Source organism: Aythya fuligula, chromosome 18 (genome assembly GCF_009819795.1).
Source record: "Aythya fuligula isolate bAytFul2 chromosome 18, bAytFul2.pri, whole genome shotgun sequence".
NCBI lineage: Eukaryota > Metazoa > Chordata > Aves > Anseriformes > Anatidae > Aythya > Aythya fuligula.
Genome location: NC_045576.1, coordinates 7532361 through 7548040, shown reverse-complemented (window position 1 = coordinate 7548040; position 15680 = coordinate 7532361). Strand labels below are relative to the sequence as shown.

General features: G+C 43.6%; 1 protein-coding gene across 2 annotated transcripts in view; it reads left to right on the top strand.

Annotated features, from left to right (window-relative positions):
- HLF (HLF transcription factor, PAR bZIP family member) overlaps positions 1-15084 on the top strand; it is a 31938-nt gene extending 16854 nt beyond the window's left edge. The window contains exons 3-4 of one of the 2 annotated variants that reach the window (XM_032199843.1): positions 11469-11689; positions 14815-15084. In XM_032199843.1, the coding sequence (XP_032055734.1) occupies positions 11469-11689; positions 14815-15033 (440 nt within the window). In that variant the 3' untranslated portion in view covers positions 15034-15084. The remainder of the gene's footprint in view (positions 1-11468; positions 11690-14814) is intronic. The other variant, XM_032199844.1, reaches the window with a different exon arrangement.
- The last annotated feature ends 596 nt before the right edge of the window (positions 15085-15680 follow it).

The following is a 15680-nucleotide window of genomic DNA, read 5'->3' as shown; positions in this document are numbered from 1 at the left end:
GCATCTTAATTGCGTACACAGCCTTTAACCAGGGACACAAGACAGTTCTTGCCCAAGGGTTAGATCCACGTAGGCAGACTTCCACCTGCCCAGGGCCTGTCCTTGTAGCAATGAGGTGCAGTTGGGTGACTGGAGTCGTCGTTTTGCAAGGGACTGGAAGCGCTTGTAAAGAGGCAGGCACAAATGCGCACTGGCTTAGGCTGTGGCAGAGCTTGAGCTGTGTTAGGAGCTCAGGGCTTCAAAATAGCTTCTCATTATCGGTAGGTTTTCTCTAGTTCTCTAGTATCCTGAGTAGCCTGAAGGTGGAACTGAATATTTACTACTGTTGCTTATTTTTTATTTTTCGAAGGAAAAGTCTGTGAATGCTGGAGTTGGAATTCACATTAATAACAAAAATTTAATAGAGCCCTTCAATGATTAAGATTTTACTGAGTTTCACTCATGCATGGAGTACTCAAAGACCTTATCCCCACAGTGAAATGAAGGCAAACAAGGTTGAGCAAAGTTCTTGTGACACTCAGCCAGGGAGCTGCAAAGCAGGGGCAGCCACCTCATGCCCAGCAGGTAGGAGAAATGTTCCCAAACAGGTGAAAATAAAGCTGGTACTTTGTCCAGGCCGCAGGTTAAGCAGCTGAGGTATGCGAGCTGAAGAGCATACTGTGTGCAGTGGATGGAAGTGTCATCTAAGCTGGGTGTGAGCAGTGTGGAATGTATGTACATAAATAGACCCGGGCATGAGGAAGCAAGGTGTTTGTACCTGTGAATGGATTAGTTACTTCTGGTGAAGTGCACGAGAACACAAGGTTTGCTTCTGTAGGAAGAACCCTTTTAAAGGTGGCATGAAGCATCTTTATCATGAGACCTGCTCTTAATTTATTTCCGAACCTCTGGAGCACCATAAATATGGTCAGTGCTATTTTCTTTATTCCTTCTGCATATATAAAAGGAGAACAAATAAACATGCTACAGACTTTGCTACATTTTTAAAAGTATCATTTATATGGTGCAGCTCTGTTTTCTGTAATTTTTTATATCCAAAATAGAGAGCTTTAGAACAGAGGAAGAACTGCATATCTGAGTTTAAGATAAAATAAGATGATCTCTGTGACAGAGACAGCAGAAATGATGTGATATGACAGTTGCTGTAGCAACACCACCTACTTCATGAAAATCAGAGTTAACAGGAGTGTAAAAGGTAAAGCCCACATAATTTTCCAAGCCTGTGAATTGTTGCTGCCCTCAGCTTGCAGTGCTTTACATCTCTCCAATGTTTCTCCTTTTGTTTTGGCACGGGTACATGGCCAGACCCATGCCCACATTCAGCAGGGCACGTTGTGGTGCTCTGCAGGGCAGCACGTGGCCTGCTGTGAGCAGAGGAACAGAACATGTAGGGTTGGGACCCCAAAAAAATCCTCACAGAGGCTTTGGACAACAAAGTACTCTAAGACCCATGCTGTCTCTTAGGTATTCCACTTAGAGAATACGACCACTGTCATAAAAAGGAAGCCAGATAATCAAATGTTGGAATCAGCTTATAGGAACGCACTGTTATATTTAATATAAATGGTAAGGATTGTTGAGACTGAAGCTGTCGAAGGTAAGTACACTGTCCCTTTCCTCCCTCCCAGATAAACCCTAAATAATGATGTTGCATAGCAGTGATACATTGCCCATGAAAGTAGGAAAACACATTGTCTTTGATCAGGATGGTGTTGAGCTGCTTGTTTGGCTGCTGCCAAGTGCCGAGCACAGCACACAAAGGGCTTTGTTCACTGGCAGGCAAAATTACTATATTTGAAGGGGGCAGAAGTGTCTCTGTTAAAGAAATGCTTCAGTGCCAAGATATTGTTTGAAAGTTGGGATGTCTGCGTCGGCAACTGATTTCGAAATTTGCAGCCATGGCTACTGGAAGAAAAATGCAGTATTAAAAATACATTTACTGTAAATAGGGTTGCCATTGGCTTACACTGAATGGTAACTTTCAGAAAACAAAGTCCTGTTTGCTTATACATATTTTTAAAAGGTAGACATATTTAAAAACTTCGATACAATGTGAATTGTGAAGTGATTTGCCAGTTCATGTTGCCTTAAAGACAACTCTCAAGCTATTTAATATTTTGAGTGCTTGGCAACGGAGGGCCATGCAGTGTGCAAAAAAGTACATCTCCATTACACACAAACTGGGGGAAAAGAGGAGGTCACAAGAAGGAAAAAAAGTATTCCAGAGTTTCTTCAAGAAATATTCTATCATATACCTATTTCATGACAGCTATTTTTAAAAGATAAAAGCCTAAAGATCTTGGTAAGTGGTGTTTTCTTTGGTCACTTTTCCCTGAGATGTTTTGCTTATTTTACCTTCATCTCTCTGTGAAAACATGACTGCAGTTGTTAGGTGCAGAAATCTCTGCAGGCAGTAGTTTGGGTTTTGACACTCAGTACTGTAGCGTTTTCAGCTATTTTCTGGTGCTAGATGACTTTTACATATAGAAGTGAACTTATGAGACAATGTCTTGCCCATTGTTCAGTGTCATCATATCTTTTTACCAGACTTAATTTTGCAGCTCCTCATTTTTTGTCTGCATCTGATGTGCTATGGAAACCTACGCTGTGCAGCAGCTGCAGAGAAATACAGGCCCACTGGTAACGTCCATGTGCAACAGTCTGGTCTCCTGGAATTTTCCCTAGGCCTCAGTTGCATGTTCCCTTCCTCCTCTCACCTATTTTTTTTACACAATGACTGATGCATTTGTGTACTTTATAAATGAAGATATCTATATCAATAGGAAAGATGCAACCACACGCCCTTGTGCTTTCTCTGTGCTTATTGAGAATAAAACTAGTATGTGAAACCAAATTAGGCCTCTGTGGCTATTGGGCTGTAAAAACATAAAATAAAATACACTTTTTTTTGTTTGTTTGTTTGTTTTTTTCTCATTTTCCCCAACCATGTTAGGGGGTCCTAAATTAAGTTGAAGAGGAAAAAAAAACATGTACTAAGCCTTACAAAGAAGGTTGTGGGAACAGCGTGTCCTCCTCCTGGCGTCTATACTTCTTAAAATGTGATTGTTACACAAATCACCCTCTGCAAAGCTTTAATTTAATTTTGTCACCAACAGTGTAGCTTTTATAGCAAATAAATGTAAATAAAATGAAAAGCTAATGCAGTAGTTCAGGTTTGTGTTGCGTACAGAACAGCTCAAAAGAGAAGGCGAGACTGCAAGTTGCTGTAACTCTGCCCGGTGACCCCTTTTTCGTAAGGGATATATTCAGAGAGCAGCTGATAGCATCTGTTGTCTGTCTCTCAGGCCTGCTATTAGCTACTGACTGGGACTTGGAGGAAATGTACCTGTTTCACGTGGCTTTTCCATGCCATTTGAAATCTCACTCACCTATGTTTTGATAACACACCCAAACAAGATGGGCTTGGGTACCAGAACTGGGTAATAGATACATGACTCACGGGTGGCATATGCTTTCAGGATTACATGGTGGCTTTGCGAGACCTGTTTACTGACTGGGAGCATGCTGTCCTGGATGTTCATTAGCCAAATAAAAAGAGCAATGCGAGAGGAACTCGGTCGGGAGTCTTGCAGAGAACATTGGCAGTGACACAAATGCAACCTGGGGGCAAGTGCCATCTTTGTTTTGAAAGGGGTGTTTATGGATGCTATATGAGGCTGTCACCTAAAGCAGGCTCAGCTAAAGTCTGCTGGTTGAGGATTGATTTACTAAAGCTGGGAGTAAGGAAAGAGAAATGGATTAACAGTTCTGATGCTTTTCTGGATCTTCCCCTTTAAGAAAATAGAAAAGAATTGTACTTTCTCGGGAGCTTTACTATATGCGAATGATATGCGGAAAGATGTCACGAAGCTCCAATGCACCAGAGAGTACCAACATCTTGAACTGAAACGTGCTTCTGAGCTGAGTGTGAATTGCAATAAAACACCTGCGTCCCTACAGCTTCTCTTCAGGCCCTGTCCCCACTAAATGTCATCTTGGCCTGTCTTTGTAAGGAAAGCAGCGCCATACCAAAGAATCAGTCATTTGAGGACTGTAGATTTTGGGCTTTTCAAGGATTCCTAAGGGGGAATGAATCCCTGTGCCTTGTCCCAGGAGCAGGACAAACCCCTTGCTTTCTGTGTAGCATTTGTGCAAGGGAAGTGTTTCGAATGGGGTTTGCTACTTCCAGTGTCCTGCACAGCAGTTGTCAGGAGCTGCTTTGAGGGGGATTTCCTGGTAGCTGTCAGAAACAGGTCCTCATGGAAGAAGGTGCCGCCTTCATGCAGATTCAAGGGTAAGGTTTTCAGAGTGTAGATCTTACAGAAGAGCAGAGTCCTAAGTACAGTAGACATCGTGGAAAATTTTACCTAGTGGTGTCTTGGATTTATTTATTGCTTTTGAAGGGCACATCAGGCGTAGCATATTACATGCACATAATGCTAACCACATGCAGGAGTTGCAAAGTCAAGCCCTCAAAAGCCTGCAGATACCAGAACGAAGGCCACGTGTGCAGCTTCAGATAGCACAGCCATCTCCTTCGTCTGCTCTGAGATACAGGCTTTAATTACATATCCTCTTTTTTTTTTTTTTTGCCTTTCCCTTTTGAATGCAGAGGTCAGACCAGCTCTGGGTTGAATCAGGGCTGCATCAGGAAGGAAGCGGTTGTCTGTAGGATCTTGGATCTTGACCTCATTTACTGCAGATGTGACAGGACACGAGGAACTGCAAGAGAAGGGAAAGTCTGGCAGTAACGACGGAGCGATTTTGTCTGGAGAAACTGGATTTTGTTACTTCCTTTGCCATGAAGTTTAGTAGAATTCCGAGCAAGTCAATTAATTACATTAACTTGTCACACTGAGTATTTGCTTCCCGTTTTGTGAGGAGCCCAGTTTGAAACCCTGGGTAGCCCTCACGTATATCGATGTACAGCCCCCAGCCTGCAACAGGAGTCAGTGACAGATGAGGTGAAATGCAGACAATGCCACAGCATGTTAGATAACTGAGAGGCTATGTATGTCAGATTTCAAGTATCTGTACCTCTCTTCTTCACCTGCAGAGAGGAGGGGCTGCCCCTTCTTTCCTGTGAGGATTGAGGGGAAAAAAAAAACCTCTCTGTGAAGCACGCAGATGCAATAGTCATGAGTGCTGGAGCGAAGTCCTGAAAAGTTGCTGGTTGTGTCTGCACAGCAGGTTAGAGTAACTCGTGGCAAATAATGTGTGAGTCCATCCGGATAAATCAAAATGGGGGAAATGAGTGACTCCACAACAACAACTGCTCTGTGGACAGAAGAATTATGCGTTCAAAAGCTTAGAGATTCTTGCGACCGCGACCGTGTATTCTTCAAACAACTCTTGTAGAATTGCCTGAATTGAATTTTAAAACTGAATGGAAAAGACGACCTGCATTTTCTTCCTTAGCAGGGAGTGGGCCTGGGCCTGGGCCTGGGCCTGAGAGTGCCCCTCAGGCCTGCGGCTGGCACTGGGGCTGTGAGGGGCCGAGGGGTGGCTGGGGGCTCTGGGGCTTAGCACCAGGGGGATGTAGGGTCAGCACCAGGGGATCTCTGGGACTTGGCACCAGGGGCCACATTGGCTCCATCAGACCACTAGTACTGGTCGGTGAAGAGCTGGCCAGAACTTTTGAACAGGTTCAAAACAAAGTATTTTTGCTGAAATTTTTTCGGGAAGCTGAGGAACCATTCTGGCAGAAACATGAATTGGCGCATACAAATCCAAACAGAACGGCTGAAATCTGGCAAAGGTCTAAGGAACTGAAGACGGCATCCTCTAATGGGAAGTGTCAGGCAACCTTAATAAGACTACCAGTCCTGCCTGTAATAATAGTGCAGAGGCCCAGAGCAGGAGGCACACAATGCTGAGAGGGGAAATGACAATGCTTTCGTAATTAAATGCACAAGATTTGTAAACAATGCTGATATCTTAAAAAAGTACATGTTTTTAAAAACACTCTCAAGTGCCAGTCTTTTAGTGCGTGTTAGGGGCAGTGAACACGTTGTGGTTGCATTGGATTATGATACTTCTTTCCGCAGGAAGGGTTTGCAGTCACCCCACGTTCTGCAGAATGAAGTTTGTGTAAGATAAGAAATAGAGGAATGTCTGTGCGGGTTGGAGCAGTGGGCAAGATACGCTATTGCTTTGGAAGAAAATAAAGCTCCTCTAATAACTGCTCACAGAAATGCACCCGAGGGTGAGGTATCTTCGTCTCCCCGGGCAGAGTGGCTGGTTTTGCCTGTCCATGTGAGGGCTGGAAGATGAAGCCGTGTGGCTTGTCATGCAGGTGATGGGTGTAATGGCCACACAGATATTTTGGTTTCAGAAAGGCACTAAAATCCTAAGAGCAGGAAAATCAGACAGGAAGGTGAAATGTAGCTTATAGTATAGTAACTGAGGATTTGTGACCTGCCAAGATACTGTCTGTGGTTAAAAGCCTCCAGAATACTTTAATACCTGTTTTTTTTATTATTATTATTTTTTTATTATTTTATATTTTTTTATTGTTTTGTTTTTCTCTCGATTCCTGAACTCTCCCTTGTGCTGTGCATTGAGGGACTTTGCCTGGAGGCACAAAGAGTTAATGCAGAAATAGATGGCAGATTAGTCTGGGACAGTCTGTGATTTGGAGTGAGAGAAGTATCCCAAACAGCTGGCTAGCTGCCAGCAGGATAAACGGTTTGGAAATGGTATCAACAGAGCAGGGGGGTTCTCCAGAGCAGCTCTGGGTGAGGATTATGTGTCAATGCACTGCCGTACTATTTAGTATAACAGACATACCCAAAGTGCCTTTAGTTTATAAAAAGAAAAATGATTAGCAAACACATATTTTCTCCCTGGGCTGTTAATAAATTGAATAAGAAACTCCTCTTTTCCTTCCCTCCAACATCATATGTGTAAAAAATAGGGAAAAATATTTTGATTAGAACATTTCCACTTCCTTTTCTTTTCTTTTCTCAGTCGCTGTTTTCCATCCAGCTGCTGAGCTGATGACAAGTGTGGAAGGGCTGTGAGAAGGGAGATCTTCTGAAAATCAGGCACATTTCTATGGGAGTTGAATGATTCAAAATTGAGTTCTACATAATTCATCAGGGATCTCTTGCAATACAAACAATAAGTCTGTCAAGTAGTGGTACAGTCGAAGAGGTTATTTCCGTCTTAAGTCTCCTGGGCACAGCTGGTAGGATGTTTAAAGAGGGAGAAATTACGAATCAGGATACCATGATTGAGCTCCCCACAATAACTCTATGTTTTGGTTTTGTAGGTATATACAAGTACTTCTGTAGATACATAAAATGTTACTGAACTTTTGGCTTGTGCATTTTAATTATCACAAGCAATTAAAAGCTCCTTTTTTTTTTTTTTTACCAGCCATTCAGTGACCTAGATGACATGAGTGAATGGCCTCGGTCCATTTCTCTTTGAACAAGGAACCACACTGAAAATATTGCCATTACGTTCGACTTCCTCGCTGGCAGTCTCTACTGGGAGGAGAAGGACTGAAAGGGTTAGAACAGCCAACTTTCGTTCAAGCCCTTCCTTCTGGAAAATTTTCCGCTGTTGCTAATATGAGCCAGAGTAACACCAAGAGCATTAGTGAAGGCAAGATGTTGGGGCAGCCGTAACTGCTGGGGTTGTTAAAACTTGCTCCTTTCTCTGCCGGGAGTGACCTGGAGCTGTGTCTACCCTGGCATACTCAGTATTGCTTGAGTGGAGCTCTACAAGTGGGAAAGGCTCCAGACAAAAGGCCAGTGTTGACATAGTTGTGGTCTCTTCAGGCCATGGTTGAGACACATCACTGGGGTGGTATGAGGGGAAGTTTCCATTAAGCATTGTTCCCAGCTTGCTTCCACCACCACCACCGTGGAGTTCTGCAGCTGGATTTCCAAAAGAGCTCGATACTGAAGAGCTCTCATTTCAGCAACTTAAATAGAGGGGCTAAGTTCTTTCCAAAACACTTGGCAATCATCAGCCCCCATTGAGAACAAAGCTAAGTGCATTAAACAGCCCAGCCACTTCACTGTTGTGAAAATTTGGCTGCTGTCGTGAGTGCAGAGTGTTTAAATAATACAGAGACTGGCAGCAAAGGCATCTGGCTCCTGATGGAGCAGAGAGAGGCTTTACCTTCACCTGGCCTTGCTGGCTGGCACTGGAGGCTTCCTCCTTGGCTGATTGCTTGCACATCACAGCCTCTGACCGGCTCTCTCTCTGGATGTTGTGACAGCTGTGAAGCTTGCTGATGTGAGGATTAGTCGGCTGCTAGGCACATGACGTTCAGATTGCTGTTCTTATTTGACCTACCTCTGATTGCGAGGAATTTAGTGCATAAAAATAACACCCTGAACAAATTTGGCAGAAGGATGCACAGCTAAAGTGCCTTGCACACAGGGAGAGAGGAGGCTGGAGAGCAGTGTAACGTGAGGCCACATACTGTACTAGTGCAGTAACACCAGTGCCAAGTCCGGCACAGCCCACGCCGTCGTCTTGGGTTACGAGGAGTTCCAGCACCACATAGATGCAATGGCCATTAGCCAGTAAACTAACGAAGACAGGTTCCTGGCTTGTATTATTGGCAAAACTTGATAGAATAAATAAAAAGATACAAAGTGCCAGGAGTTGCCTAATGTAAAACACTGGACAAGGAAATACTGGTTTCTCTGCCTGGGATTTCATACACCCTTATTAACTCTCCTGTGCTCAGTGCAGTTCCTGATAATTCACAGAGGGCACCAGAACGGGGGAGCAAGTGCAGCCTGGCAGACGTGTGCAGGTGGTGGGAGCATGTGAGTGCCGTACAGCACAACGGGCTTCAGCCTCCTCGGTGGCAATGTTCAGCTCTGTGCGTTATTTTCTCAGGCTTTGCATTAGTGAAAGCAGTCACCTTGGATGAGCCTTGCTCTGGCAGCTGGGACGTCTCTGGTTGCTGAAGGACCAGGGCTTTAGTGTTGAGGGCTTCTTAGACTGGGCAAAGGGAAACAGGTGCAGGTAGGGAAAAAGGCAGGTCAGGATTACTGGAGGTTGTTCTCCCAGATCACCTGGAGTGCAGCACTCTTTGCTTTATTGGGTTTGATGTCGTTTCGTTTTTTCATGCTGTTGCATTTGGCAAGATGCAATACTTTGTTTTCCTGTGTTTAAAAGGATCTTTTTTGCCCTTTCCTTCTTCAGAGAGATACTGTAAAATTTCATGAGACTGCTGATTACAAACCTCATATAATTACATAATATGGCCCATTAGAGATAAATGACAATACGTGAGCTGATACCATGTACCTAGAACTTCAGCTGTATTTAAATACTGGCTTTTTTGTTTAGGGCAATTAGAAAGCTGAGGCAGATTGCACAATCCCCGTGATTTGTAGGAACACCCCGCGTGCTCACCAGAAATATTATGAAGTAGTCAGAGCCGGCGACTTGCTTCATTTTAGCTGCATTTCAGAATTTGCAAGATTTGTACATGCACATGTCTATATATCTGTATGCATTAAAAAATAATCTGGCTGCTCTGATACAAGTGCGCTAACATTAAAGGAAGCTTTCCTGCATTTAATCCTTTAAATAAGCCTGTTTCTGCCAGCCCATGTATCTGGAATGAGATTAGCCACCCGTTCAAAGCAAGGCTACAAAAATGCCTCGGCTTCGCGAGCCTTTTGGGCTGGCTTTAAAACAGTTAATAGTCTGGATTTCCCCACACACCTTTAAAGACATAAAAACGTTTTAAACACGCACCTACGTATCATCGTTATCTCCGGGGCTAGCTGGAAAGCCTTCCCATGAAAACTTCCCTCTCCAATGAGTCTCATCACAGTGTCTGGCGCCCGGAGTCTACAGCCGGCGTTCACCTGTCAGCCGCTGGCACAGGCCATGAGAGGGCCCAGGTGCCTGCACCAAACACCAAACACTGAGCACCAAGCACCCAGGGCCACCCAGCGAGGCCCCTTGCCAGAAGCACGGCCAGAACCGCAGTGTTTTCAGCACCCGGGCCTTGGCAGCAGCGCGCCACGTCCTGCAGCAGGAGAGGAAACGCGCAGGGCTGGCACAGTGCAGGCAGACGAATTCTTTCCTCTCGCTCTCTCTCATACAGATATATATATATATATATATTAATCAAATAACTTTGATCCTCCTGTTTTCTTCTCCCAGGCCTTTACTAACCTTTCCTGGAAGCTGATTTTATCAGTGCTATTTTAAAATCAGAGTTACAAAAGACAAGCTCTCTGCGAGTAAGCCCCGTTTTGCGCAACGCAATTCCCTGGTGCATTTTCTGTGTGGCTCCAATATTGTTGCTGCAATCTTTTAGATTAAAATAAAAACTACATTGTTAGCACTGGCCTTGATTTGGAATTAGAAATGGCGTTTAATGTTTACCATTTTACACCATAAATATTGCAGATACAGACACAAATAAGGAAATATTACGCAGTCACAGGATGTTTGTGTAGTTATTATGAAAGCCATCACATCTGTAAAGACAAAGTGAATTAGGTAGTAGCCAAAATTTTTAAAGAATATATCCTTCAATCACAAGGCCTTCTTCTGAAGTCTGCGATGCTGGTACTTCTGAGGCATGTGAAAACTTCTGAAAATTCTGCCCATGGGGACAGTCTGTGTTTAGGCAGCTGACTTTAGGATCCTATTTTTGGAACCTTTGGCTGAGATTTTAAATAGGATTTTTAGTGGGAATGGTGCCTGAATTGGTGCTGTAGCACTGGGGTCTTGAAGGCTATATCGAAGATTAAAAAAAGAAAAATATGGCATATGTAATGCTTTCCTGGGGGTAGGCTCCTTTTAACGAGATTTTATATATCATAAAAGAGCAACATTGCGTAAATAAGTGTTCTTCCATTTTTGCAGAGCAGTTTCAAGCAGTCATTGTAGCCTTTCACGTTGCTAGTTTCCCTCATCGTCTTTTAGAACATTGCCAGTAGGATTTAATAGAAAATAGTTAGCAATCTCCGTAGTGGAGTGCTTTAGCACAGCTTGACAGTACATTTTCATGAGATTTTTGTCCTATTGCAAATACTACACATTGTCAGTTTCTAGAAATCTGTGTATGAGAAAACTGGGAAGGATTATGGCGTAATGGATAAATCAGACCTAAATTACAGTACTTATGACTTGTTCCTGAGGATGTGGTCATTAGGCACAGGTTGGCATGGTAAGTCCTCTGCCTGCATTCGAGTGCAGCTCTGTTGGATTCATTGATCCTAAATGGGCATTCAAGATTGGCAACCAGAATTAGGAACCAATCTTGAAAATAATGGTGTGAGCATGTCTGGACCTGAATATACACCCTACAAAATGAGCAATGTAATACTTAGCCAGAGTAGCTACCAAAGTTGCAATGAAAGCTTAAGAATTACTGCTTGTAAATTATCTACAGAGTCTCTCAAAGTCATGTTCAGTGATATTATTTACATAGTTTCTTCTAACATAGCTGAATACCTGCTTTGTTTCTGTAGGTCAAATCTTGCCAACAAACCGAAACACACCAAGTCCCATTGATCCCGAGACTATCCAAGTTCCTGTTGGCTACGAACCTGACCCTGCAGATCTTGCTCTTTCCAGTATTCCTGGCCAGGAGATGTTTGACCCTCGTAAGCGCAAATTCTCTGAAGAAGAGCTGAAACCACAGCCGATGATTAAGAAAGCTCGCAAAGTCTTCATTCCAGATGACCTGAAGGTAAATTGGAACTGGTGATGACATTGTTTGTACACGCTCTGTGACAGTTGTTCTTTCACATACATGTTTAGAGCTTGAATCTGTTTTCTCATGTAATGTAAATCTGCCATGCTAATTATGACTTTGTTGTAGAATAAAACTGTAACGCTTCTGAAGAGGACTGAGGCAAGAATGTCCCTTATATGTTAATCAACAACTGAAATTCATGAGATCAATATTAATTTCCTTTGTATGCCAGAAACTTCCTGCGTGACCTTGGACAAGCTTACTTTGTCCCATATTTCCCACTTATGAAACAGTCTGATCATGTTTCCTTTTCCTCCACTCTCTGTCTGTCTCATCAGCAGAGACTGTAAAGTCTTCAGGGAAGAATCCCTCCCTCACAGGGTGTAGTCCATGGAGGCCCCCGATAATGACAGAATGAAATACAGTTTGTCTTGTTTGGAAGTTTCTTTAGCTCTGCATATAACAATGAATGGGAACACTACACTAAATACTATCTAAACTAGGTGAGAGGATCTTAACTAGTTGAAGGGAACCAGACCAAAATAATTCTGCCAGTAAGCATATTTTAATACAATATTTAAAATATAATACAACAATAATGCAATAATTAAAAAAGAAAAAGCACTTGTTTGTGTTTCTCATTGATTCTGAGATGTGAAGAACAAAGAACTTGCCAGAAGAGAGCTGAACAAATTAATCAGCTGATTCAGTTTATCAAATAACTGCGAAAATTGTCATTATTTGCCAAATTCTATTCCCTGTATGTGATTTCCAAGAGGTTGTTTTTAATCAGAAGTAGTCAGTGAAGAATTCTGCTATGGCCCCCCAAGATACAGATTGAAAGCCTGTTGGGTGTTGGTGGGAATCTTCAGCTCTACACACAGAGGCTGGAAGGGGGCATGTGTTTACACACTGATAGCATTAGGGAAGGAAGCTGATGCTCTTCACTATTTTTGAAGCTAATGTGTGAGCTAAAAGAGCGCACAACACCAGTAGTGTCACTATGTGGTGTCCTCAGTTTTCATTCAGAAAGATTTATCTGCGCTGTGCCATTATTTTTCAGGCAAATTTTACTGCTTCTGATGCTCTGCTGGCATTGCGGTGTACTGAGGTCTGCCTGAAGAGGGGTGTTCAGTACAGAAACAGCTACACAGGTGTAAGGAGACTGGAGTGTGCTCCTCAGTGTCATTCATTCTGTGATACCTGCTCAGTGTCCTTATATTGTCAAAGCAAGCTTTTGCCAAAAGTGCCCTTGGACTGCTTCATACCAGATGTGGAAAATGTCTGTGCCTTGCATGCAGCAATGGAGCACCCAAGTTCTCAGCCTAAGACTGAAAGGGTTCAGTTCAGGGTCCCTCTCTTCTTTGAGATACTTGCATCAGATGCCCTTGACGTAGTTCAGAGTGCTTGACCCAAGCGCTGCTTCTGCCCTGGCGTGTGGAATGGCTGTTGAGTTCTCGGGGCGGGTAAGCAGATTAGACCAGTCAATCGTCTCTGGGTTGCATGTGATTTTGAAATGCCAGCCTTACCTCTTTCGGGTCTGGATTAAGGGATTTGCCATAGCAATTTGTTAAAATAAAGATGGATGAAGCCTAGGTGGCACACTAATAAATTGCTTAAAGCTGATTTTTTGGAGTGGAGTGAGATGGGAAATTATAAACAAGATTTAGGTCATAGCTTTTTGCTGCATGCTTGTTTTTAAGCGGATTTTTTGGGGGCAGTCCCAAGTGCAGGTGAAAAGCAATTTAAAGATGCACTGACTCCAAATCATCTTTGCTGCACACCTCACAAAGCTAAACTAGTATGAAGCTGTTGTAGAGTACTTGTAGCAGTCGTTTTGCTCTTGCGTTGCCTTGTGCAAGCAGCAGCAGAAGCTGCAGAGCAGCAGCATTAGGCCTGCCTTGTTTCCTGCAGAAGGATGAGGGAGTGGGGGGATTTCCCTGCTCAGTGCAGTGCAGTACCAGATGGCTCCTGTTTCTCACCCTGGATATGGGGCTGTGCTGCGGTGCTTGATGAAGCAAGGGCTGCCCTCAGACCGTAAGCAAATGTAAGAGTATAAAAATGGAGGGGTGACTCTGGGAGGGCAAGTTTGAGCTGGACAGCTCGACCAGGCAGTCTGAGTGTTGAGTGGCTCTATCACTCTGCAGGGGATGGAATTTCCCTTTTCCTGAGACACTCTGCCCACTTCGTGTTTAGTGAGTTTCCAAATTTCTAGGGCTTAATTTTCACAGCAGTGCAGAAGCTGCCATTTCACTGAAGGCCATTTCATTAGAAGAGCCAGAAAATCAAGTGAAATTAAGTAGTGACTTACAGTCTTTGATGCACAAATGCAACTAAGGTGATATCCTAGAGACAAAGCTTTAAGGACAACACTTTGGGAATGTGTTAGCTTATGAAACTTTAGAGATGAGTGGACCTATTTCTGGCAAATGCTTTTTTCTTCACTGTCAAAGCCTATTGTACTAATCTCTTTGTGTATGGTACCAAAGCAGCCGTCCTTGTTTTGCCATTCCTGAATTGGCTGCAAAGCTGTGCCAAGGGATCCTCTTCCAGTGATTTGCTGTTCTAGAGTGCAAACGTGAACCCTTTAGGGTGTTGTAGGGAAAGAGCCGAATGACAGAGGACATGGATGGTTCCAACAAGCAGAGTGAACCAGGTGTTGGCTGGCAAAACAGATGAGCAGGGACATACAAGAAGTAATTAGTACTGCTCCAGCAACCGGTAGCATGAGTCATCACACGTGAAGGTGGATGTGCCAACTGTAACTAGGTCAGCGGAGATGTGCGAGGGGTTGTACTGTTGGAATAGAGCTTCGGCTGTGCTTGGAGGAGTTCATGCTCAAGCAGATGAGGGGCTTAGCCCCTTTCATTCTGGCAGAAATACAGGCAGGTCTCTGCACTCCCTGCCTGGGTTATGCCGTGTAAATCTGTAACTTCTGTCCCAGCAGTGCCTGGCGTTGTCGGGGCTCGTAGGCCTTGCAAACAAAATAGGGCCCGGCCAGCAAAATCCATGGTGTTAAGTCATGCCCAGCCCCGAGGCTGTGGCCGAGAGCACATCCTGCTGGCTGCTCAGTTTACTGAAATCTAATACCTTGTTTGTTTCCTTCTGTGTTTTATGAGCAGGATGACAAATACTGGGCAAGGCGCAGAAAGAACAACATGGCTGCAAAGCGGTCGAGGGATGCCCGCAGGCTGAAGGAGAACCAGATCGCCATCCGCGCCTCGTTTCTGGAGAAGGAGAACTCGGCTCTCCGCCAGGAGGTGGCCGACCTGCGGAAAGAGCTGGGCAAATGCAAAAACGTCCTTGCGAAGTACGAAGCTCGACATGGCCCCCTGTAAAGTGAAGGGAGGGGATCGGGGTTTTTTTCTTTTTTCTTTTTTTTTTTTTTTTTCGGTTGCGGGTTGGCATTTGAATAGATGGACAATGTGTTTCCTGTTTGATAGCACCACGCCCAAACCAACCTTTCTGTCTTCAGCACTTTACCAGAAGCAGAAACAAAACTGACTTACGTTCTTTTTTTTTTGTTTGCGTATGCGTGTACCTGCGTATGTGTGCACATGTGTGTTCACACATCTGTATATGTGTGTGCGTGTGCATGTCGTGTGTGTGTGTGTGTGTGCGTGCGCACGCATCTCGGCACTTCCCATTTTTACGAAGCCCTCTTCAAAGGGTGCCACATTTTTACCTGGACTGTTGAGAACCGCCATAGTAAGCTTTTTATTATATTTTTTTCAGTGCTGCTTCAGATTAGGGTTTTTATTTTATTGTAACCAGTTCCATCCTCCTGATTTACTTGGAAAGATCCCAGTATAAATTATAAAAAAAAGGAAAAAAAAAGAAAAAAGAAAAAAAAAGTAGATCTCAGTTTTTCGAGAGTAACAAGCTATTGTTTATGTCTAATCAGAAAAGTTAACGCTAATAAAGTGCACAAATAATAATTTAGTACTACACTGCAGAGTTATTAATTTATAGATTGCTTTTGTTG